This window comes from Rhipicephalus microplus, unplaced genomic scaffold (genome assembly GCF_043290135.1).
Source record: "Rhipicephalus microplus isolate Deutch F79 unplaced genomic scaffold, USDA_Rmic scaffold_23, whole genome shotgun sequence".
In the NCBI taxonomy this organism is placed as follows: Eukaryota; Metazoa; Arthropoda; class Arachnida; order Ixodida; family Ixodidae; genus Rhipicephalus; species Rhipicephalus microplus.
Genome location: NW_027464596.1, coordinates 7,663,399 through 7,686,932, shown reverse-complemented (window position 1 = coordinate 7,686,932; position 23,534 = coordinate 7,663,399). Strand labels below are relative to the sequence as shown.

Genomic DNA, 23,534 nt, shown 5'->3' with positions numbered 1-23,534 from the left:
AGGCATCTCAACAAAATTACGAAGAAAGATGTTTATCTGTTGCCTAGAATCGACGATGCCTTAGACTGCCTTTACGGTGCTACGTATTTTTCCACTATCGACCTTCGATCTGGCTATTGGCAGATCGCTGTGGATGAGATGGACCGTGAGAAGACCGCATTCGTCACTCCTGACGGACTTTATCACTTCAAAGTTATGCCCTTTGGTCTCTGTAATGCGCCGGCCACATTCGAAAGAATGATGGACTCGTTGCTCCAAGGGTTTAAATGGTCAACCTGCTTATGTTATTTAGACGACGTTATCGTTTTCTCGCCCACATTCGACTCCCATCTCAAGCGTTTATCGGCGATTCTTGAAGTTTTTTGTCGAGCCGGACTTCAACTGAACTCGTCGAAATGCCACTTTGCTCGTCGTCAAATAACCGTACTTGGCCACATCGTCGATGCCGCAGGAGTCCGCCCGGATCCCGAGAAAATTCGCGCCGTCATGAACTTTCCTGTTCCGAAGTCCACAAAGGACGTTCGCAGTTTTGTGGGCTTGTGCTCCTACTTTCGACGGTTTGTTAAGGACTTCGCCATCATTGCACGCCCACTCACAAACCTCCTGAAGAAGGACACCCCGTTTTTCTGGGGCGCTGATCAAGCCTCATCTTTTTCCCAGCTCACGGCGCTCCTTACAACACCGCCGATTTTAGCCCATTTCGATCCATCAGCTCCAACCGAGGTTCACACTGACGCTAGTGGGCATGGCATCGGAGCAATGCTAATGCAACATCAACGCGGACATGACCGTGTTATAGCATATGCAAGCCGCCTGCTATCTACAGCCGAGCGCAACTATTCAATCACGGAACGTGAGTGTCTCGCTCTCGTGTGGGCAGTCGCCAAGTTTCGCCCATACTTATACGGGCGTCCATTCCGGGTAGTTACCGACCATCACACGCTCTGCTGGCTGGCCTCACTCAAGGATCCCACAGGACGCCTCGCTCGTTGGTCCCTACGATTACAAGAATACACGTTCACCGTAACGTACAAAACAGGGCGGTCACACCAAGATGCTGATTGCTTATCACACTACCCTGTGGAAGAGGCTGCCCATACTGACACCTTTCCAGACCTTCTGTCTGTGATGCAGCTACTCAACCTTGGCCACGAACAACGCCTGGATGCTTCCCTGCGAACCATCATTGGCAAGCTTGAGTCAAGGCCTCGCGACGCATCTCTACAAATGTTCCTGGTAAAAGACGGCATCCTGTATCGCCGTAACCTCGATCCATATGGCCATGACTTGCTCCCCGTCATACCAGCACATCTTCGTGCGACTGTTCTCAACCAACTTCATGACGCTCCTTTGGCGGGCCACTTGGGTGTCTCTCTCACATACGACCGTGTACGTCGTCGTTTCTTTTGGCCTGGTCTTGCCCGCTCTGTTCGACGCTACGTCGCTGCTTGTGAACCCTGCCAGCGCCGCAAAAAGCCATCTTCGCTACCAGCTGGATTCCTTCAGCCGATCGACATTCCCTTTGAACCTTTTTTTCGAGTTGGCCTCGACCTGCTTGGCCCATTCCCGATCTCCAGCTCAGGCAACAAATGGATCGCTGTCGCCACTGACTATGCGACACGGTACGCTATCACACGAGCAATTCCGACGAGTTGCGCAACCGATGTGGCGGACTTTCTGGTATATGATATTATTTTAGTACACGGAGCTCCACGCCAACTTCTCACTGACCGGGGCCGCACCTTCCTATCAGCTGTCGTTGAAGAAATCCTGCGCTCTTGCTCTGCCAAGCACAAGTTTGCCACTTCGTACCATCCGCAAACGAACGGTCTTACGGAGCGCCTCAACCGCACCATAACCGACATGCTTTCTAAATACGTAGCGGCCAACCACCAGGACTGGGACGTTCATTTGCCATTTGTGACGTTCGCATATAATTCGTCACGTCATGACACTGCCGGCTATTCACCATTCTATCTTCTATACGGCCGAGAACCCGCCCTACAATTTGACACCTTGCTGCCCTCGGTCACGGAGTATGCCGGCGAAGCCATCGCGCGAGCCGACCACGCACGCCAACTCGCCCGCAGCCGCCTGCAGGCTTCACAGGAGCACCAAAGACAGCTCTACGATTCCCATCATCGAAACGTGCACTTTTCACCAGGTTCCCTTGTCCTCCTCGGGTCCCCCACTCGGCGTGTAGGGCTTTCTGAAAAACTGCTGTCACGCTACACTGGACCATACCGCGTCGTTCGCCAGGTGACTGACGTTACATACGAGATCGTTCCAGCCGATTCAACGTCATCATCGTCACCTTCAAGTGACATCGTGCACATAGCTCGACTCAAGCCCTATCACCCTCCTTCTACCGCATCCGAGTTGCTCAAGCACCGAGACGGTGCTTCTACCGCCGGGGGGTTATGATACGCAACCGCCGGCACAGCCTGTCTGGAAGAAAGAGAAAGACGACGTTGGTGGCTGGTTGTTGATGAACTGTCGCCATCTTGTTCGCCGAGCACAGTGCATCGTATTTAATTTATTAAATACGTTACCCGTAACATTATTTCTGATGGGACAACTTACCGAGACAAGTATTTGTTAAATAAAATTGGCCTTGAATTTGAGCTTTACAGAAAAAAAAACAATATCAGAAGGACGCACCATGAGCACTATCTGACCGAAAAGGGTTGCTACGTTAAGCTCGCTGAGCGGAACGTCCTTGATTTTAGCAAGGTTTGGCGAGGGTTGGGCCACAGTATCATGAGTATAGTGAACTAGTACATATCCATAAACTAGAGGCGGGGAAAGGTGGGACGTAGACACGAAGCGCAGGCCGTAAGAAAGTGCGCCAGTGCCACTTCTCATTTGCTCCTTGAAATGTCCGCAGGATGGCGGTACTTTTATATGCTGAATATACGATGAAAAGATGTGAAATGACGGTACTTGGAGTGTTCACTAGATGCACGAACGAACGCACGGATAGATGGACGAACGGGCGGACGCACGAATGAATAGATGGACGGATGAATGGATGCACGGACGGACGCACCAATGGACGCACACACGAATGGACGCATGGACGGATGCACAAACGGACGGACGCACAAACGGACGCACAGATGGACGGATGGACGCACGAACGGTCACACAGATGGACGCACGGACCGACGGAAGCGAGAAGAAAATCACGAGTTGACGCTTCGCCCCACTCATCATCATGCTTTCCGTGGATATGATGTGATTTTTTTCTTTGGTGTGATGAAGATGACACATTTAGTATACTGCCTTTCTGACATGGGTCACTACGTCAAAGCAGCTTCATTCTACACTGCGCCGTCGTCGTCGTTGTCGATGTAGCTGTAGTAGGCGCCGCGCGGGCGACCCGATCAGAGGATGAGGAATAAAGGATTATATAAATCGAAATCATGATGGTGCACGAATTGATGATTTCATTACCTCAGAGGCAGTCACCGGAACTTCCTCTCCATATGACGAAGATAAAGTGTCCACTAGAGCTTGACGTTTACGAGTGTTATCTAATATAAACAGGCCATCCTACGAATTCGTTCAGCAGTCTTACCATTGAAGCCCCCGATGACGTAGATATATAGCGCCTTCCAGGATTGCTGCGGTGAAGTTGCTTTTGGGGTTGGGCATGTTGGGCAGCTGGATGTATTTATTTTTCTTGCGGGTCGAACTGCTGCACTGCAACGCGCGAATCAAGAAGGCTCAATAAGACGCCTGAAGAAAGCGCCTAGTCTTACCTTTAAAGACGAAAAAAGCGTTTCATAACACTGGAAGTGTCAGTGCACACTTCAATATAGAATGGCTCGACCGCTTGTTCAAAAAGTACGCGTGCTTTCTTCCTACGGGCATGAACTGGACACGTCCTAAAATAGGTTGCTTCCGTATAGCAGCTGTTGATCAAGACAGTGGAATATCGTCGATGCGTTTTTCATGAGAACCAGAAAGCGAAACCTATCATGCAAATATTGCATTCACGAAAAGAAGACTTAAAAAACAAGGAAGAATATGCATACTTCATCAGCAAGATACTTTTATTAGGCGACATCAAAGTATGGTCAATTTGCGTTGCACTCGCTTCTTTTCAACGTCTAGGAGTAAATACTTCAGAAAAGTAAAAAAAAAGAGTATTGATGGCGCCGCCGTTTGCTCGCTCAGCATTAGCGACAAAGCTACCAAGTGCGTTTGAAAGCACCGTTTGTCGTTGAGCGTCTTGGCCACGAGGTCTTCACAGCTTTTAACGGGTCATCATGGCAGCCACCATCGTGCGCAACTGGCAGCATCCTCCAGGACAAGAGTTTACTGGCAGTACCACCCAGTGATTTCTTGCACGGCTCGCATCGAGACCAGCACGATTCTCCAGTTACGTTTCGCAAGAGAGCGCGTGGCATCGTCTGACGCATCCTAATCGTCACTGGACCCAGCGGCTGTGCCTAGCAGCGACATTTCCGCCGCAAAAGCAACACTATGAATTGCTCAGCATCTCTGCAACATGCAGGTCGTGGCTTGCTAGGACGCGGTTACAGCTTAATATACCGAACAATAAATGAAAGGTTTCTACATATATGTTGGTCGAGATCCACTTTTACAGTCGTGTTATTCAAATATGGGCAAAACTGAGGTCCTAGTAAACAAATGAAAATGGTTCATTTCTGAATTGCACTGAGCGGGAGTAAAAAGGGAAACTCCTTATAGACCAAAAACCTTACTATGCAAGATTGCATCTTCGTGATTCCACTATAAAGTGTGGCAGCCGTACCAGCGAAGACTCATTATATATTGCTGCAATATGCGCCGAAAAATGATCGCAAAATTATGCTAAAAATAATAGAGTTACATTATGAACGATGTTTTGGTAGCGTATTTCAATTACATCACAAGTCATCGCTTGCTAAAGAAAAGCAATATCATTACTAATAAGTGTGCATAGTAATGAATTTACGTTTAAACAACTGGACCAAAAGTTTGTCACTCGTCATTACAGACACCTTTTGTTCGGAAGTAAAGCTGCTATGAGAATCGGTTGGTATGACTTTGTGGTGTGACTTCAGTTCTTGGAGCACGAAGCGAAGACGTCTTGTTTGATATCTCGAGGGCAATGACCTTCTAGCAACGTTACCTAATTAAGGCTTCGATTTCACATGCCAGCCATGCAGCTTTTCTGTGAGTGTGCCTCATTCTTATGCTTGAGCTTTGGCACTCAAATTTCTTTGCCTGTTATGTTTTTTCACTAGGTCTTCGATGTGTCGTGAGCTTATGGCTCATCGTCTTCATTACCTCCTCCGTTGCCCAGAGTTATATTTCACATATCCTCCAGAGTACTACTTTAAAAGCATTGGCCCTAAGTTTATTATGTTCATTATAGATATAGTTCGTAGCTACGCAAGATTTGACAACGCATTAGTGTAGAAAAGGCCGCTTCCACGCTTTTTAAGATTTCTTTGTAATGACATGGCACTATCCTCCAGCAAGAAATCGCAGTTTGTGCTTTCCCGTCGTCTAGTGCGCAAGCACTAGTCGTAAGGTGACCTGAAACACAGGTACGCATTCTCAGAATGCCTAATAAATGAAAAAAAGGGCTTACAGGTAGAAACGCGTGCGACGCCGTTGAAGCCGCCAATTATGTATATTACTTCCTTGTACGCTAACAACTTGTGGCCACTGCGTCGCCAAGGCATGGGTGGCACTTGGGTCCAGATGTTGGTGGATGGATCGTAAAACTCCACGGAATCTAGGACCGAGAGGCCCGTGTAGCCGCTCATGCTGCGAGAGAGCGTATACGCTGACATCGTCACTGTCATCACCATGGGCGCCATCACCACGTAAACGATCATCATAGTTGTGTCATATGTCTGTTTCATTGGAAGCCGTGCTAATACGGGGTAAATTGCACAAGCCCAAGGAAAAACCTCAAAATGTATCATTTTCTGGTGCGGGCACGTCAGTTGTGACATATCTTGTCACGTTTTTTGCTTAGCAAGTGTCCTCTGGCGGCAGGAGCAGTGCTTTAGGTGCTGTGAAAAAGAGCTCAACCAATTCGTGCAAAGCGATTTCTTTTTTTCACTGGCACCGCTTTGGATTCGTACACGCTTACCCGGGCACTGGCGGCCAGTTTTGTTACATTTGTGCTTTAGTAAGTGTGCGCGTAACTGATGTCTAGAAAGTCGAATCACAAATCTTTTAGAGCTAAGCCTAATAAGTGCTAGTGGCATTGATTTTGATGTTTGACTTCACTTCAGAACAAGTTTGAGCAGTTGTTTTGAAGTGAACAAACGAGAGACCACGTTGAGGTCCATAAGATCGCATATGTTAAAACTTCGGTGGCCCGACAGGGTGCTTTTTGAATCGGGGCTTCACGCACAGGAAGGAATGAGACAGCATATGTATGCTGCAGTTTCACTCAGGTTGTACCACACCAGGCGCGTTTTTCTGCCCAGACTCGTGTCTAGTATTCACCTCTTTTATTGGTTTCAACATAGCGATAGCAGCAGCACGTGTTACTACCCAAGAAACTTTCGGTGACTTCATTTATTACTTTCTAACACCGAAACAGGAATCGTGTGTTTTAAGTTGTGCTGGAGTAGGGGAAGACTTTTTTTCCACATTCAGACAAAAGGGGAGGCGCTCAAAGTTAAGGACCAACTCTTATAATGTTGTATCTAGCTTAGAAAAGTGTATATGAAATACTTGACTAGACACAGGAAAATAAAACTTTTGAAAATGAACTGGCTACTTCTTAAGGCTTCTGTTCTTCAACAAGACTAGTTATGCTACGCTGGCACAGAGAACCGCAAGCCATCCAGCACCTGTGTTTGTAAACAGCGATAGAGTCTTACCCTTACAATAACATGAAAGGTGGCTCATCAACACTTACAGCAATCCTGGCTCCTTTCCTTGAAACGGCACTGCCTTAAGCCACCGGAGCCAGCCAGATAGGATCCCGACAACAGATAGTGTCAGTGGGAAAGCGAGAAGCCTTTATGGCACTCCTGTTGAAGGTGCTACCAAGTTAGATGGGTGGCCGTGCATACTTTAGAACCTCATTAAAATATGCTGAAGACAACGTTGGGCACTTATTACACTGGAAGGAGTACCTAGTGAAATATATCTGAGTTTTTACGTTCCAAAACGTCGATATGATTAACGAGCGCGCCTTAGTGCAGACTTCGGTGATTTCCAACACCTGAGCTTTCTTACCTAAATCTAAGAGCGCACCAGCCTCTTGGACCAATTCAGCCTTTATCAAAATCCTACCACCACTGCCAGAATCGAACCAGCAACTATCGGTCCACCGTAACGACGGTGAACCAAGTTACGGTTCTGGTAACGACCATTACGAGCATTGCAATGGCTGCACCATCGTGGCGGCTACTGTCAGAGATACCATACCTAGAACCGAACACAGATTGATACAAAGGTTGCTTCAAAAAGGTAATAAAGGCAAATAATTTACCATACAGCGATAACGCAAGGCTCAATCAAAATCGCCTAAAATATCAATCGTATGCAAATCACCAATTTACTAATAATCGATACATCAGCGTAAATGTAGTAAACGGTTTGCTACACTGAAGGGGCAAAGTATAACAACAGCCATATGACGCTGAAATTCCTCACTTGGATTACTAGTACTTACACTACCATAACAAAGGTTGAAACCCTTTTGGGGGTTCTAACCCACGTGATATTGTGGTTTGGAAGCACCAAAAGATATGTGACATCAAGGAGCCGTTCAATAATGGCTGTGCGCTTTGCGAGATATATGACATGGATTTTTCTGCAACAAATTCAGTTCAGCTATAGGTCTCACTAGACTTGCGAAACGTTGCCTTGCTGAGTGGCAAACATTTCTGCACATTTTAACCAAATCTTTTCGCTTCAGCACTCACGAATCATACCTGAAACTTCCCAGATCTTCCTCTACGAGGAGTGACCATGCCCTTAACATTGCAACTTTTTTGCCCACACTGACATATTCAAATACAGCTTTCCCCCTTCAACTATAGAAGTCTGAAATTTGTTGCCCGGAAATGTTCGTTCTCTACCACTTCAAGAATTTCTAGAAGCCTGTTGATGAATGTTGATTTGTTCTTGTTGTTTTTTCCACTCCTGAATAGCCTCAATATGGCTGCAGTAGGTGAAATTAATAAATAAATAATTATTTAATAAACAATAAACAACGTCACAGTGCTTTAAAAGGTGGTATAAAAGTTACTTCAATCATGCATCACCAACGGACGCAATCGCGCACTTTGGGCACAAAATGTAGCTGTTGCAGTTTGGTTAGGGTCATCACAAAAAAAAAAGGGGGGGGGGGGAGGCGACTTGATGCTACCATGGTGACAAAAGCATTGGTTCGTGTGTACAGTTTCCTCCGGGCCGTGCTGCACTGAAATGCTCCGCTGTGTCGGAGCACCGGCTGTTGGACTGCAAACAGTATGTTACAAAATGCTTTTTTGGAGGCAGGTGGTCAGAAGTATGCTAATAGTATGCGGACTACTGATTCCTTGATTTGCATTGGAACTATGAATCTTTGCGCTTTACCGTATGATAGAAGTCGCGCCGCTGGAAATAGCGAGCACAATTAGAAGGCAAGAAAAAAAAGAGGGAAGCAATGGTTCTTTATAAATTCAAGCTCACATGTAGAGGCGTCCACAAGTGGTGGCGGTGCTGGCATCGCTGCCGGTTTCATGCATGTTGGCAATCTCGGTCCAGTTATTTTTCTTGACGTCATAGCGCTCCGCCGTTTTGATACGCCAGGTGCCATCGTAGCCACCCATGGCGTAGATGTGCCCCTGCGGCAAGGCGACGCCGTCTTGTTAGGTGAAGGGTGTGAATAATCGCAGAGCTCCAGCCCAATTGTACATCGCACAATACACGTCGAACGAAAGAAATATTGCTGAGGAAGTTCTTGGTGATTATAAAATCAATCAGTACACTCTAAATAAAAGAAACATTTCCTGTTCCTCCTGTTAGAGAGCCATCGCCTACCGCATGGGTTTCAAGAAATGTGTCCAAAACTGTTGAAAATCATCTTCACTTGATATTCCTTTAAATCTTTCACAGTTAGCACATCTGGAGCTGCAGATTACAAAAACTCAATTACATTATTAGGGACAGCGATCAAGAAAGTTGAATATTTTCTAAAATAATGGCAATAGGCCGTTATGTCCAATGGTAACAGAAGTATTTCATGCCAAGAACCTGTAGCGGATTTGAGGTGTCTAAAAGTGGCGCCTAGTCAACATTGTGAAGTAGTGATACTCACCTGAATTCAGCGACAGAACTGAGATCGATACGTGGAAAAGTGCAATTGCCACATTTTGCTGAAGCATCCAAACTGTGTGAGCGTTGTTACATTGGCCATCAACTGATTTCGTCGTGTCTGTGTGCGTACTGCCCTTGCATTCATAGCACGCGTAGTGAACAACATGGAAGTACTCCTCCCCTGTAATCGTTGTCTTGAACAGTGACGTAATTCTGATTGTCTGATTCCTGCACTCGTTGATGCTTCGACTTCGGTTTTCCCGTTGAACACGGTTGAAGTTAATTACGGTCAATTATTATTAGAATTCACTTCTCCTATTCTTCAAAGCTGCGAAGGTATTCTCGCACGAACTTCAATTGTTATACAAAACCACCTGGCCCCATTAACTGAAAAGGTGAATAATTTACCTCTTGTAATCATGGTCCCAGATGATGCTTATGGTCGTTGCGGATTCCTAATTTTTGTGGAGTTTGGACACATTCTTCTTAACGCCGGTGTGTAGTTGCCGTTAAAAAAACTCTATATAGTCAAAATACACAGCTTGTCAGGAATCACTAAATAAATTGACAAACAACCTTGTTTTTTTTAAATTATGCCGTTACCCAACTCAAGAAAAACACAGTCGGCTCCATCGACTTCGCACTTCGGTGAGAGGAGAGTGCTCTTAGGCTTTCTGTGAAACGAATTTCCCCCCTTCGTGGAGTGTTATTATTAAAGGGGCCCTGCAACACCTTTTTGTGTAGCCATGCAAATAATTTATTGGAAAAGCTTATTGTCTCACAAATTCAATGCCGCAAAAGTTTTAAGAATCCGTCTAGTACGACCGGAGTTACAAAGATTTGTCACACACTGCAATCGCATTCTCTCTTCTCTCGTCCCGACGAAAGCGCTGGAAGCTAAACAAAGAGGAATGGGAGGGGCAAACAAAAAACATCACGCGCACCTCGTGACCTTGAGCAATTTTTATTTCTTTCGAATACGTGGCATTTTCAGTGCGATCACGCGCGCACGCGTCGACAAATGACGGCCTCCCGCGGAGATCTCTGTAACCACCGAGTGCGCCATGTTAAAATCAGCCAATGGCTGATAGGTGGGCTCACTACGAGTGATTTTTAGGCTTATTGCGTGATTTGTCCAGAGAAGAAAAAACAATTTTTAGCTGACTTTGATAATTTATTGTGAATGCCCGGCCGCATTCTGCGCTATAATATTTGGCATTTCGGCTTTTTCCGACCATGCTCAAAGAGTTTTGCAGGGCCCCTTTAAAGCTCAGAGGGTGCACTGATTTAAGGTGTGGGTCTGAAGTCGAGAGCACCACGTTCTTCGACTAAACGGACACAGTAGATACAGTCGAAACGAACTAAACCAAACCAACACACACTTATTTACCTACTTTTAGAACGACAATGTCGTCAGCTGCATTATTATAACATCAATTGGGATCAAATGCTAAAACAACCTTACAAAAAATTACACAGCACTCAAAAACGTAACGAACACAAGAACATACACAAGGCGGCTTCGACAACACTTGGCTCATCGCGAGGGCCTACGGCAAGCGACTCGCGGTGCCGTTTAACGCAGACGCACTGCTAGAGACAACCCTTCGCACCAACTGCCACCCGCCAAAAAGAGCCACTCGTATTTCCCGTGTCACCACCATGGCTTAACTCCAGGTGTTACTGCTAACGCCACTGTTCTAACCATATGATGATAATGGTGGCATTGATAAACGCTTGCGGGCACAACGCCATCTGCCCCTCAATATTTGCGACTCCCCAAATGCGGCCAACGTGCAAGACAAACGCGTCCCTTGGCGCAAACAACTTTACAGGGGTTGTCAGCAACCCCACAAAGACGACTTGAAGATGATCGTCTTTTTCTTCTCATTCGATGTGCTTACTGGTTTTTCAGTGCCACGGTTCGATAGCTTTCTGGACCTAACGAGGTTTTGTATCGCCTCCAAAATCAGATTGTGTTGACCCAGATCTTAGAGGCAGTGCAAAAGTAGGTTAGGTGAAGCGTATGACGTGACATGATGACGTCATGACGTCATTTTTTCGCACCCCTCGTTTCCGACGCCAATGGTCAAATTTTATCCTTGAGGAGGCCTTTAAGGCTTTTGCTTGAAAGCAACGCCAAATCACCTTTGAGGGTGGTGTACGCGACGCGTAAACGAACTCTCTCACACTGGGAAATTCCGGAGTGGCGCTATTTTGGAACAATTACCAGATTGTTTCAGCACGGTGTTTTGAAGGGTTCCATGCAGGGCCCTTTCTGCTACAACTGAAATGAGTGTCTGATTTTCGCTTTAGGTGAATTATAGAACCGATGTACTACATTTTGTCTGAAGAGACCATTTCATTGCCACGGATTATTCCAAGTAGCCTTGACATAAAGTACCTATATTGGCAGTGCACCACATGTATGGTCTACTATGCACCCTCTGCAAGTGTTGATGTTTCAGACTAGTGAGCTCATCTTCAGGGCGTGGCCCCCATGGTTCGAATACAGCACTGCAATGCACTACATCATTTTCCAACGATGTTAAGAGAGTGTTGCCGAGCCCCTTTCAAAGGCCTCGCAACTAATGCGCACCTCGATTGTATCCACACGCACACCGACTCAACACAAATTCCAGGAAGCTTATCATTTCGTAATGGCAAAAAGTGGGACTCTAGCACCCGCGCTTTCAGTTTGGCGCACACGACAACTTCACTAAACACATAGGTATCGCATATAAACAAATGGCCCTCGCGTAGCTGTGGATAGGCTAAAGCTGAGCAGTACACAAAATGTCTACAAAGGCACTACTGTCATTCAATAGTAAAACGGTTTCTTTTCGTCGCGGTCGCTTGCCTCGAGAAAAGCCACGCTGACATAGCAGCGCGCATGCGTCATGTTGGCCTTAGCACTCCATCTTCCCAGGGGTACCTCGTAGCACACGACAGAGTGGTAGCACTCGCGGCCGTTGAAGCCGCCCACGACGTAGATGCACTGGTTGATCACCACCACGCCGTGGTACGACCTGTGGTGCATGGTGAGTGGATGACCCAATAATAGTTATAACATCACTTCGATACCAATGTTCGTTTCCTGCAACAAGTTACATGCGAGAGCTCATCGTAACGTCCGCTTCGTGTCCCCTCCTGCCTTCGACGGCTAGAGTTGTGAATTTGTCAATGGTGGTGACATTTATCACAGAATTAGCAAACTACAACACTGACGCTTCCTACTACCGTCGTGAATGGGTCTTGAAACGAGAACAAAACTTTGCTGTTTCAATTTTTCCTGCTTCAATAAGGATGAGAAGTACCAATTCCGAAAGATTTCGGCACAATAATGACGTTTGAAATCGCAGTTTTTTTTCTTCTTTATGGACCATGTGTGACGATTGGCCACTATAGGAACTAATACGTTGCGTCAGTGAAACGTCATAGCAGGAGAAGTAGCAAATAGTGCATTCGATTCATTTTTCTCTGAAGTAATAGATTTGTAGGAACCTAGAAAAGAAAAAAAAACAAGAGAGGGTTTTTGGCGCTTCGAGAAGTATGTTGTGCTATTACAGCGAGTGATCTGTTTGGATGCGCTTTTAGCCCCTCTGGGCGCTCTCAAGTGTGTATATTTGCCTTTCCACCGGTTGCCTTGGCTCAGTCGGTGCAGCCTGCGCAGTGTCTCAGTTTTTCCTTAATAGTTTTATCGGGTTGTGTTCTACTGCGTGTTGTGGGTGACTTGGTTCTTGCTTTGCCAACCACGTGCGTCGTCAAACACTGCCGCGCAACTTATCAAAGTGCACACAACGTTCATTTTCACAAGCTGCCCAGCGAGCCACAGCACAGAGCAGCGTGGCTTCGAGGTGTCAACCGTGAGGGCTCGGATGGTATAGGCCCACACTGTGGAGTAACATGGTGGGGCTGCCGCAATCGGAGGTTCTGCCACGCCGTCTCAATACGATGCTTTTAGGGCGCAGGCTTCTTCGCCGTCGTTGCCGCCGCCTTTGTCTAGCTCTGACGATGACCGATTCACGCTCTCATGGGTGCGTCGGGGCTCACGTCGGTGCGTAGAGCCCAAGAGCCGACTCCGCTCTAGCAAACGACGCCGCAGTTCGGGAAGGTCGGCCATCCTACGCTGTGTGTCCGTGACGTTATGGTATTACCATGGTGGTGACGGCGAACTATCATGCTGCGAACCATAGTCGACTAAGGCTGAAAGACATCGCTGTGTCGCCATGTTTTGTCGACGCCAGAGACTTTTCGTTGACTGTCTTAGTGACGTCAGCTGCACAGTGACGAGAATGGGAGCTGGTAAACCAAAAGTGGGCTTTTTTAGATATTTATTGAGGCCAGGCGAACAAACAATGAACAGCCAGGACTCTCAATACACATGTAGTTGAAAGTTTTGGAGAAACGTTTCACGACCCCTTAAAGTAATGGTTGATAACGTTGCGTATAGTTCTGACGTACTGGTGGCCGTTGTCCGAAATAATGTTGGCTAAAGTTAATTAAACAGTGGTAACTACCAGGTATGTGAACACTATACAGTTGGCCGATTGTGCCTATTGAAGGGCATCCGCTGTTAAGAAAGCAGCACTGTTTGTACTGAATAGAATAATGCACTTGTATACGTTCCCATGCACAGCCACATCTGGTAGCGCTCAGTTGGAATTTAGGTTAAAACATGTTACATAAAAGTTTCAATGATGTAATTAGTCGCCATGTAACATAACTCACTTTAGTAACTCTGCATATCAGAGTCTGCCATACGAATTCTCAGCAGGCATAAGATTGTGCGACGCAATACAGCACCTGGACAAAAGGTGAGCTGTTTAGGCTAATGTGCAATATAACACTGTAAAACTTGCGCAGGGTTGAAGCTGTAGCGTGCCTTAATAGTGGACGGCACGAAGTCTTGCGCAATTTTGACCACCAATGCGCTTAATCGGTGCCTGTGGTGCATCTACCGGCATTGCCTGCATGCTGTTGCATCCGCGGTGACTCGCCGCGCATGCCGTCAGTGACATTACCTCAGGCGCAACGGTGAATAAAAGCCGGTAAGTGGCACTCAAGTGCACCTAAGGTCTTTAAGTATACACAAACTCTGCGTAAAATTTGGAAGTACAACAGCCCTCCGCAGCACCACTCGTTCTTATCATTGTCGTTTTAAGGCTTTTTTATGTCATTGCAGAACAAAGACTGTTTCCTGAGCCCTGCACGTGCCTTATCCTGCGCTGATTCACGATCAACGAAAGACAGATATATTCCCAAGAAAATTTAGCTTTAGGTGTGGATAGAATTTCGTTGAATTCATTGGTACCAACGCTTACCTGATTTACATACGTTCCTCTAGTATTTGAGCGCGTCCACTTACCAGCCTGCTGATATTGCCAGCCAAGGAAGTTGCCGAAGTTTACTGTTACGAGGAATTTGATTGGGTGAGACCGTCTAGCGAGTATCAGCCCTTGTTCTTAGTCATATGGCACCCTCTCAGGGTTATGTGGACGGGTGCACTATGAAAGCATTTTTGTTGCTTCAGGTGTACCTGCACCACAATGCACATTGCCTGCGCGCTGTAAGGTCACAAGTGGAAACCACATTACCTAGGCGAGGTGTACTGGTTGCCGATGAGGCGCCACTTGGCGGCGCGATAATTGTACGTGCTCATGACGTTCGTGGCACCGTCTGTCCACCCACCGAACACGAAGATTATGTGCTTGGGAATCCGAGGCGTCAGCCACATCTTATGGGACAGGTCAATACTGGCCACTTCGCCAACCGGCAAAGAGTTTCTGGTGAGTGACTGCATGGAGAAAGCATGTGTACCATTAGCAAGGGATTCAGGAAAGAAGTGTATGTTTAAGGGCTCGTTTTCTTTATTAAACACAACATTAATGAGAACTAACGGATAACGATGCCAAGAAAAGTACACGAAAAGATAACGTGTCACTGGCAGGATTGTAGAGTATAGCAATGAAGAGCGGAAAATGAAGTGAGGGTGAGCAGGAAGGCAAGAAGAGGGGACAATTAGGATAAAAATACAGATGGACAAAAAAACAAGCACTATATATAAAAAAAATATAGAAGAAAAATCATGGAAAAATGAATGAAAGAATGACAGAGAACAAAATATACTATGTTCACTGACTGCGAGCAAGGTATAGTTTGCTAGGCCGAAAATGTATATCCTAGATATTATTTTCTACATCACTCTGAAATATTCTCTCAGAACTTATTAAACACCTGATTATTGTCTCTTTTAATGGTGTTTCCTGTGCAACAGACTTAGTTATAGTCGTACAATGGTGGATATTTCTATTTAAATTTTCGAAGCGCAGTACCTTGACTGCGCCTTTAAAGACCGTAGTGGGATGTGCCACGTGTGTGACATGAAGTAGGCGAGCACAAAAGATGCAGTAGAGGCGGTGGCCTCTATAAACTTTGTCGAGGAGCATTTATTTTGATCCTTTGTACGCGCGTATAACCTCTTGGGGCGATGTTAAATTCATATAAATATACGTACCTCAATGTAAGCATCATTTTACTGACTACAATTCACCTCAGCATTATCTGAAACTACGTATGTATTGAAACCCCAGATGTAACGTTCATGCAACGACACGTTTCAATTTTTAAAATATAACTGTAACAAGTTACTTTTACAGGTGGTCGTTTCGAAATTTGTAAATAACTAGGAACTACCCTTTGTTACAGTTTTAGAGGATCGTGTACATAACTGCCACTGAGCTACGGTGGCGGTCATTCCTCCGTCCGATATATAGGGTATATATGTGCATTTAAACGTGGGCATGTCAGTCAGTGCCACCAGTTGCCGTTGCGGCGAGTGTGGAACACTCTTCTTGCCTGTTGACGTCACGTAGCGCACGATATTATTACGAGTTGGCAGCTTACCAATAATCTTTCGCATGATACCTAAAGGCATAAAATTTGCCAGAACGAGATGTGGCTTCTGATAAAAATCTCCTGACAAGGTACGTTACTCAATAGGGACATTTGTGCCTGAATGAATAGACTTCAGAGAATTTCTGTCATTTCGCGGTACCCTTACCTACTCACGTTTGACGTACAAAGAAGGCGTCATCTTCAAAGTTGTGTTGTGCATAAAAGCTATTGCCAATTTGATGTCATGTTAGTGTTTCCTTACAGAGCAACTTAGTAGTATACACCTAATTGATTTCCAGAATATTACTGGCCTAAAAGGCTGTAAGTAGCAGTAGGGATAAAAAGGTGAAGAAATACATACATACTACGCAAGAAAAGGGCGATTATGGCATGCTATACACTAAATATTCTTCAACAGCAATGATATCATCTGTTATATTGACATGGCTAAACGGTAATCGTTATATTATAAATACAGATAATACATACACAAAATGAAGAATATATGCATTTCATTACGTATTAGGTGACTGATGGGACTCGCTCGCTGGATTTCGTGCTGACCGGTTGTGCCCCCGCGATCTCTTACGACAGTGCAGCTCTGGCCGACTGGTTCACCCTACGTTATCTCCTGACGCCGACAAAAGCTCTCGCTAAGTGGTGCCTCGTCCTCGGGCTTCTGCGACTGTGTCCATCTTTCCTATCTTCTCTTTACTTCCGTATGTGGCTGTCCCTACGCCCCTCTCTCTTCTTGCTCCTCTCACTCTATATATAGCTTTATTCGTCCCTATCCTTTTTTAATCCCTCCTTACCCCCATCCCCTGCGCCAAACTGTGGATTTGCCCTCCATTGAGAGAGAGGCAATAACGGAACTGTGCTTATGTCTGCCTATTCCCCTTTCAAAAGTCACTTATTTTAATGCCTAAATGACGTACCATAAAAAAAAACAGAAAAAGACACACAGCTTGAAATATACAAGTAAACATAGACAAAAATTGAGCAAAGCAACGCATTTACACAGTAATAAAACAAGCCTGAAGTTCCAAATGAAATCTGCTGTGATCTTGCGTTCCACGATATATGCTTGGAGCTCGTTTCATTTACTTGCCATTCGTGGGGAACATGTGTTGTGATATACATCTGCTCGACAGTTAAATAGTCACGTAGTTTTTGAGTGACGAGAGCATGGGATTCGCTTACGAACAGGTTCAATGAAATTAACCTCTTATATTCCTTTTTTGTGGCGGCAATCTTGTTTACCTACCTTTGCCTTCCGTGTGACGCTGCAATTCCAGGCGTTCCAATTCAGTCCTTTCCATTAGCGCGCTTACCAACGTCCACCAGCTGTACATATAAAAGACAAAGTGTCCCGATTTCCTTTGAACCCTTTGCAAGTGGACAATGTTTCCTTTCGTGTGAGGGCCCATACTACCGATGCGTATTCGATTATTGGTCACCTCATCAAGATGACTGGTCACTTTATTCACCTCATCGCCGCAAGATGACACTTCAACAGAGTTTGATTTTTTGAATGAGTTGCATCAATACCAACCAAAGTTCTATACTTGATGTGATGATTGCAGACGAACAATTGATTTAAGAACTTGCGATTTGAGTATACTTCTAATATTTTGAAGCGCCATGATTGTGGCTCACGCAAATTACGTTTAGTGGCATGAAGCAAGCATACCACGGCCTTTTAAATACGCATGAGCCAGAGCACCTGTTGAGCGTAATTGAAGGGTTGCAGGTCACTGCTCGGTTGCACTTCGCAAGCTTCTGACAGAAAAAAAAAACGCAGATAAGTAAGAAAATCAAAAAGTGCATTTTAGTCGAGTTTTCAAATAGTTTGTTCGACTTTCTTAAAATAGCACAAAACACCGGGCCACTACAACGTCTAATGAAGGCGTGCATGTACGTCACGATAACAAGGGAAGAACCCGGTTTGCAGAGTTATAACGGCTGTCCCGGTAATTCACGCTCAACACCTATGTACTGTCTCTGTAACCTTGGACTTGTGGATTTGTCAAAACCTTTTCGAGTTCTCTGTAATGAGAGGTAAATGACGTTAGATGCAGCGTCCACGTTGTCTGACACTACACGCGTCATACGTCAAGAAGAAACTAACCATGGCTTCACGCAAAACACAGTGAAAACAAGACAATAAGTGCTTTTCTGCTGTCTTTGTTTCTCACCGTTCGAAGCGTTATTCGGTGCCGTTCCAATAACGTAGTTGCCAACCCACCCCCGACCAGCTCGCAACAAGTACAAATGACTCTCCACTATTGAAATACAAGTCTGCTAGCTCAAGAACTCTGGTCGCAGACAGCGGAATAATCAAATAAGCTAAAGGCACTTCAAAACCTAATGTTCATCGGTCACAAAGAATCTGTGACATCAAGGTTTCTGATTATTATATACTACAAACACGATGTATATCTTGTGCATCGTTCCGAGTAATGCTATAGAGACGACCATATCGTACAAGACAATGTAATGCTTATCAGGTCGCATGCACCTATTACTATCTGTGTGTAAGCAAACATGACGACAGAGTCCGTCTAGGCCAAGTCATTACCGCTATACACTGACACGCCAATAATCGTGACGACGAGTTTTGATACGTGGTAATTCATAAATATTATGCTCGCTAGCGCTCCGTTCCAGTACATGCATACGCCAATGACCAGCGTTGATGGGTGTTTTGTGCCACTCACGTGGCACTGCACCATCTGAGGCAAACTAGAGCGAGGAACCTCGCGAGGTATTCCTTCCTCGTGGCCATGTCAGCAGAGGTCCACTTAAGAAGGGCGTTAAAAGCGTCCATCTCACTCGGTACGTGCATCCGGTTATCCCCCAGGATCGCACGCATCTCATCGGGTGTAAGGGCCTCAAACTGGGTACTGTTCTTCCAGACCTGCATCAATGGTGTACACACCTAGATAGGTTACTTAGAGATAGACTCATATTTTGTTCGTGACACAATCAACTGCAGCGCTAGAGGCAAATGATGATGTGTTTCACTGACAGTGTCGAACATGGAAGTGTCATGCTGTTCAAACGAAAGATCACACACGTGAGCCAGCTAATTCCTCTATTGCCAACTTGATGTACCGTCACGATAAAAAGAAATGCGCAGAATCCGTGTATTTCGGCACAGTGGACTTCTGATATGACTTGACGAACTGTGCTTTCAGCCAGCGCCACCGTATATACCTTTAGGATCTTGCTCTGGATGAACCTATCGAACTGCGTGCGATGTAGTTTACCAGTCATTCCTGACACTTGGAAAACACATGTGGTGCAATATTGACAGCCAGAAAACGATTGTAGCGCTATTGTAGCAGCCGAGTATTTCAGCCACTAGACCACCGTGGCGGGGCTTTTTGCACTCGTCGGTTTCGCTGATATTACCATGGCTCATTCCATAAAACATTTCCTCGCCGCTAATCGGAACGTCTCCCCGCAGTTGTCTCCATCTGCTCCCGATTTGAATTTATGAATGTGCTTACCGAATAAAACCGAGAATTATTGCTTCTTCTTTCTCAGTGGTAGACATTGTGACAGTAGTAAAGATGGTACAGTGGCGAACTTGCGCAAACCGACGACCAAACAGGAAGACCCAAACGCCACTGCTTGAGGCGTGTTCTCTTTTGAGACTGCATATTTCTGTTCGTGTTGCATCTGCAGAAAGTCGCTTGCCTGCAAGCCGAGCGGTACGATGACTCTGCAACTTTTTACGTGATTCGCGATAGCATGCAGCACGTTAAGGCAACAATCAGAGCGGAGCACCGCAAAAATATTAGGAATATTTTGCGCTTGTCTATTATTTGGGACATTAAACATGTGATGACTAAGAGTCATGGTACGAAAGTAGAAAGAAGACTGCGAGGCACATGCGTTCTAAATGGCGCGAGCATGCGCACCGTAAGGTGATGTTCGAGGCGCGTGACCCGAGCTGGGATCGGTATGGAAGCAGCGACGAGCGGGAATTGTCAACGTAGACTTGCAAAAAGAGGGTTGTCCCACCAGCCAGCGCACTGGTGACGGACCCGGCAAGACTTAAAACTGGTAGCGTGTGACGCGGGCGTCCGAAGAGGTGGCCAGAGAGACCTCGACCTGGTTCGATTGAGGCTGCTCCGGATGTAGCAACCGCGCACAGGAATCACAGACGTGACACAAACCCTCTTCGAAGGAAGCCACCGACTGACAGGATGACAGAAAAACTTTATTAGCAAGTGTGTTTGGACCTACCGGGGTCCCTGGACCACCGCGCTATTCCGCACCACGTCTACAGGGTCAAGCCTCTCGCCGCAATGACATCGGCTGCCCTGGTCACCACAGCAAGCTGCAACGCCGGGTCCCCAGACGAGAGCAGGACCTCCCAGTCCCTCTAGCTTGCGATGGCAGGCTGTCCTAGGGGGGGGGGGGGAGGATCAGCAGGGCAGCTGAATAGGATGTGGGAAAGGGTGGCGTGAGGTTCACCGCAGAGGGAATATTCTGGGGAAGTGCCACAGTAGGGGGCAGCAGCTGAGGGGAAAAAAGAGCGCGAGTTTGGAGACCTATCTATAAAATTTTTTTTGGGGGGGGGTGTAAGAGAGGGATTTGGAGGACTGTAGATGCCACGATTCAAACGGGGTATTTGAACCGTTGGATCTACTCTCCTTGACAGTCCCAATGGACCCGCCACCTCGTAGCATTGGGTGTCACCAAACGTCGCTAGGCCTAACCTTGCAGGCATCATTACATCAGCAACGACATCACGCGATGACCACGAACAACGGCTTCAGCAACAGCGAGGTTCTTCGTAAGCATCCAAAGCATTGAAAGGGAGGCAATGCGACAGATCTCTAGTATTGATGAGCAGCGAATCGGGTGGGTCAAGTAAAGTTGGCGCGAATCGTGAACCAAAACTTGCGTAACAAGGACGGTTCAGTTTGTGCAATTTGGTTGTTTTTTTACACTTCAGTTTTTGTTTGTTTTATAGAATTTTATTTATATCTGGAAGTGAGCTGTGTGTGTTCAATGTGTTGTGCTGTTAAGCGTGTCTTGTCTCAGTTCGGATAAGAAAATGTGTGCAAATGGAGTATACTTCGCAAGCATGAATATACTGCGCTCGAGAAATTAATTTCCCCTGTCTTCGTATTTGTGCCTGCTGGTGTCGGTGATCGTGTGAGTTATTACACTTTATATTTTAAAGTTGAAAGGAGGGACGAGATGTTTTTTTTTTGTACAGAGATAGCCGTTGCTGATTCGCTCGAGAGAATTTGTCTACAGGCGGTGTTCGTAAAATGAATATGGGAAAGCAGTGCGCCTCAACATGTTTCAAAATGCGGCCAGCATTTCTATACATGGCAGTGCGCGAATCATTCAGTAGGTATATGTACAAAAGAACACAGCAGATATTTTATATGCGAAGCATTTCTTAGGGAACTTAGGTGACTTTGAGCGTATCTATCTATCTATCTATCTATCTATCTATCTATCTATCTATCTATCTATCTATCTATCTATCTATCTATCTATCTATCTATCTATCTATCTATCTATCTATCTATCTATCTATCTATCTATCTATCTATCTATCTATCTGTCTGCCTGTCTGCCTGTCTGCCTGTCTGCCTGTCTGCCTGTCTGCCTGTCTGCCTGTCTGCCTGTCTGCCTGTCTGCCTGTCTGCCTGTCTGTCTGTCTGTCTGTCTGTCTGCCTGTCTGCCTGTCTGTCTGTCTGTCTGTCTGTCTGTCTGCCTGTCTGCCTGCCTGCCTGCCTGTCTGTCTGTCTGTCTGTCTGTCTGTCTGTCTGTCTGTCTGCCTGTCTGCCTGTCTGCCTGTCTGTCTGTCTGTCTGTCTGTCTGTCTGTCTGTCTGTCTGTCTGTCTGTCTGTCTGCCTGTCTGCCTGTCTGCCTGTCTGTCTGTCTGTCTGTCTGTCTGTCTGTCTGTCTGTCTGTCTGTCTGTCTGTCTGTCTGTCTGCCTGTCTGTCTGCCTGTCTGCCTGTCTGTCTGTCTGCCTGTCTGCCTGTCTGTCTGTCTGTCTGTCTGTCTGTCGGCCTGTCTGTCTGCCTGCCTGCCGGCCTGCCTGTCTGTCTGTCGGCCTGTCTGTCTGCCTGCCTGCCGGCCTGCCTGTCTGTCTGTCTGCCTGCCGGCCTGCCTGTCTGTCTGCCTGCCTGCCTGTCTGCCTGCCGGCCTGCCTGTCTGTCTGCCTGCCTGCCTGTCTGCCTGCCGGCCTGCCTGTCTGTCTGCCTGCCTGTCTCTCTGTCTGCCTGCCTGCCTGTCTCTCTGTCTGCCTGCCTGCCTGTCTGTCTGCCTGCCTGCCTGCCTGTCTGTCTGCCTGCCTGCCTGCCTGTCTGTCTGTCTGTCTGTCTGTCTGTCTGTCTATCTGTCTGTCTATCTGTCTGTCTATCTGTCTATCTGTCTATCTATCTATCTATCTATCTATCTATCTATCTATCTATCTATCTATCTATCTATCTATCTATCTATCTATCTATGTACTCCCGTGGCTGTTTCGTTAACTTTCTGTACATCAAATTGGTATGGCGTGACAATAGTGTATGCTGAACGTAAGTGACAGGTCACGGTGTGAAAATAATTGCGTATCTGTCATGTACAGCACTGGTACAGCTTGACTGCTTCAAACATGATCATCCTGACCCGTGCATCATGTAAGAACATGAAAACATACCACGCTTATAGCGTGCTCGCGGCCGTTTCGTTAGCTCCACATATACTAGATTTCGTATCACGTGACGTGAATATATGACGAAGGCAAACGGCACATCCAAACATGAAAATCATGACATGGAAGACATACGCGGCATCATTTACCTCCCCCTCATAACATTGTGCTGAATTTAAAGTGACATATCGACATTTTTTATTCCTGCTTCGCATACCATCGATTCCTACTGCACGTGGGTTTTCTCAATTTTTCATCTGTTTTTTCGGAGAGTTAAGAAAGCCAACATGCATTAACAGGAGCCAGTAGCTAGAGGTGGCGGCTGCCGCTAGCCAATAGCTGGCCGATCAAGCGCCTCTTACAACAATGTATTAAATCAACACTTCTGTATTGCCATCTCTCACCCTTGATTCATTTATGTTTCGCGAACAGCCACTACGGTATTCAAATAGAACTTTCTGTTGAGCTAGTTGGTGCATGTATAGTGTAAAGAATAAGTCGCCAACGAGACGAACACAAAAAGTGAGATTTACAAACGCCAGGGCGTTCGTTAATACTACTTGTTGTGTTCGTCTCGCTGACGCGGAATTGCTTCCGTTTACCCCAGAGAATCCACGAGCAGTGTTCGGACAAAAAAAAAACATCGCTGGAACCAAAGTTTCAACAAGAACT

General features: G+C 46.2%; 1 protein-coding gene across 1 annotated transcript in view; it reads right to left on the bottom strand.

Moving 5' to 3' along the window:
* LOC119170255 (uncharacterized) overlaps positions 1-23,534 on the bottom strand; it is a 56,879-nt gene that overhangs the window by 6,314 nt on the left and 27,031 nt on the right. The window contains exons 4-9 of the mRNA XM_075884105.1: positions 14,889-15,088; positions 12,152-12,320; positions 8,665-8,819; positions 7,362-7,413; positions 5,609-5,787; positions 3,581-3,705 (exon numbers count right to left, since the gene is read on the bottom strand). Of these exons, the coding sequence (XP_075740220.1) occupies positions 3,581-3,705; positions 5,609-5,787; positions 7,362-7,413; positions 8,665-8,819; positions 12,152-12,320; positions 14,889-15,088 (880 nt within the window). The remainder of the gene's footprint in view (positions 1-3,580; positions 3,706-5,608; positions 5,788-7,361; positions 7,414-8,664; positions 8,820-12,151; positions 12,321-14,888; positions 15,089-23,534) is intronic.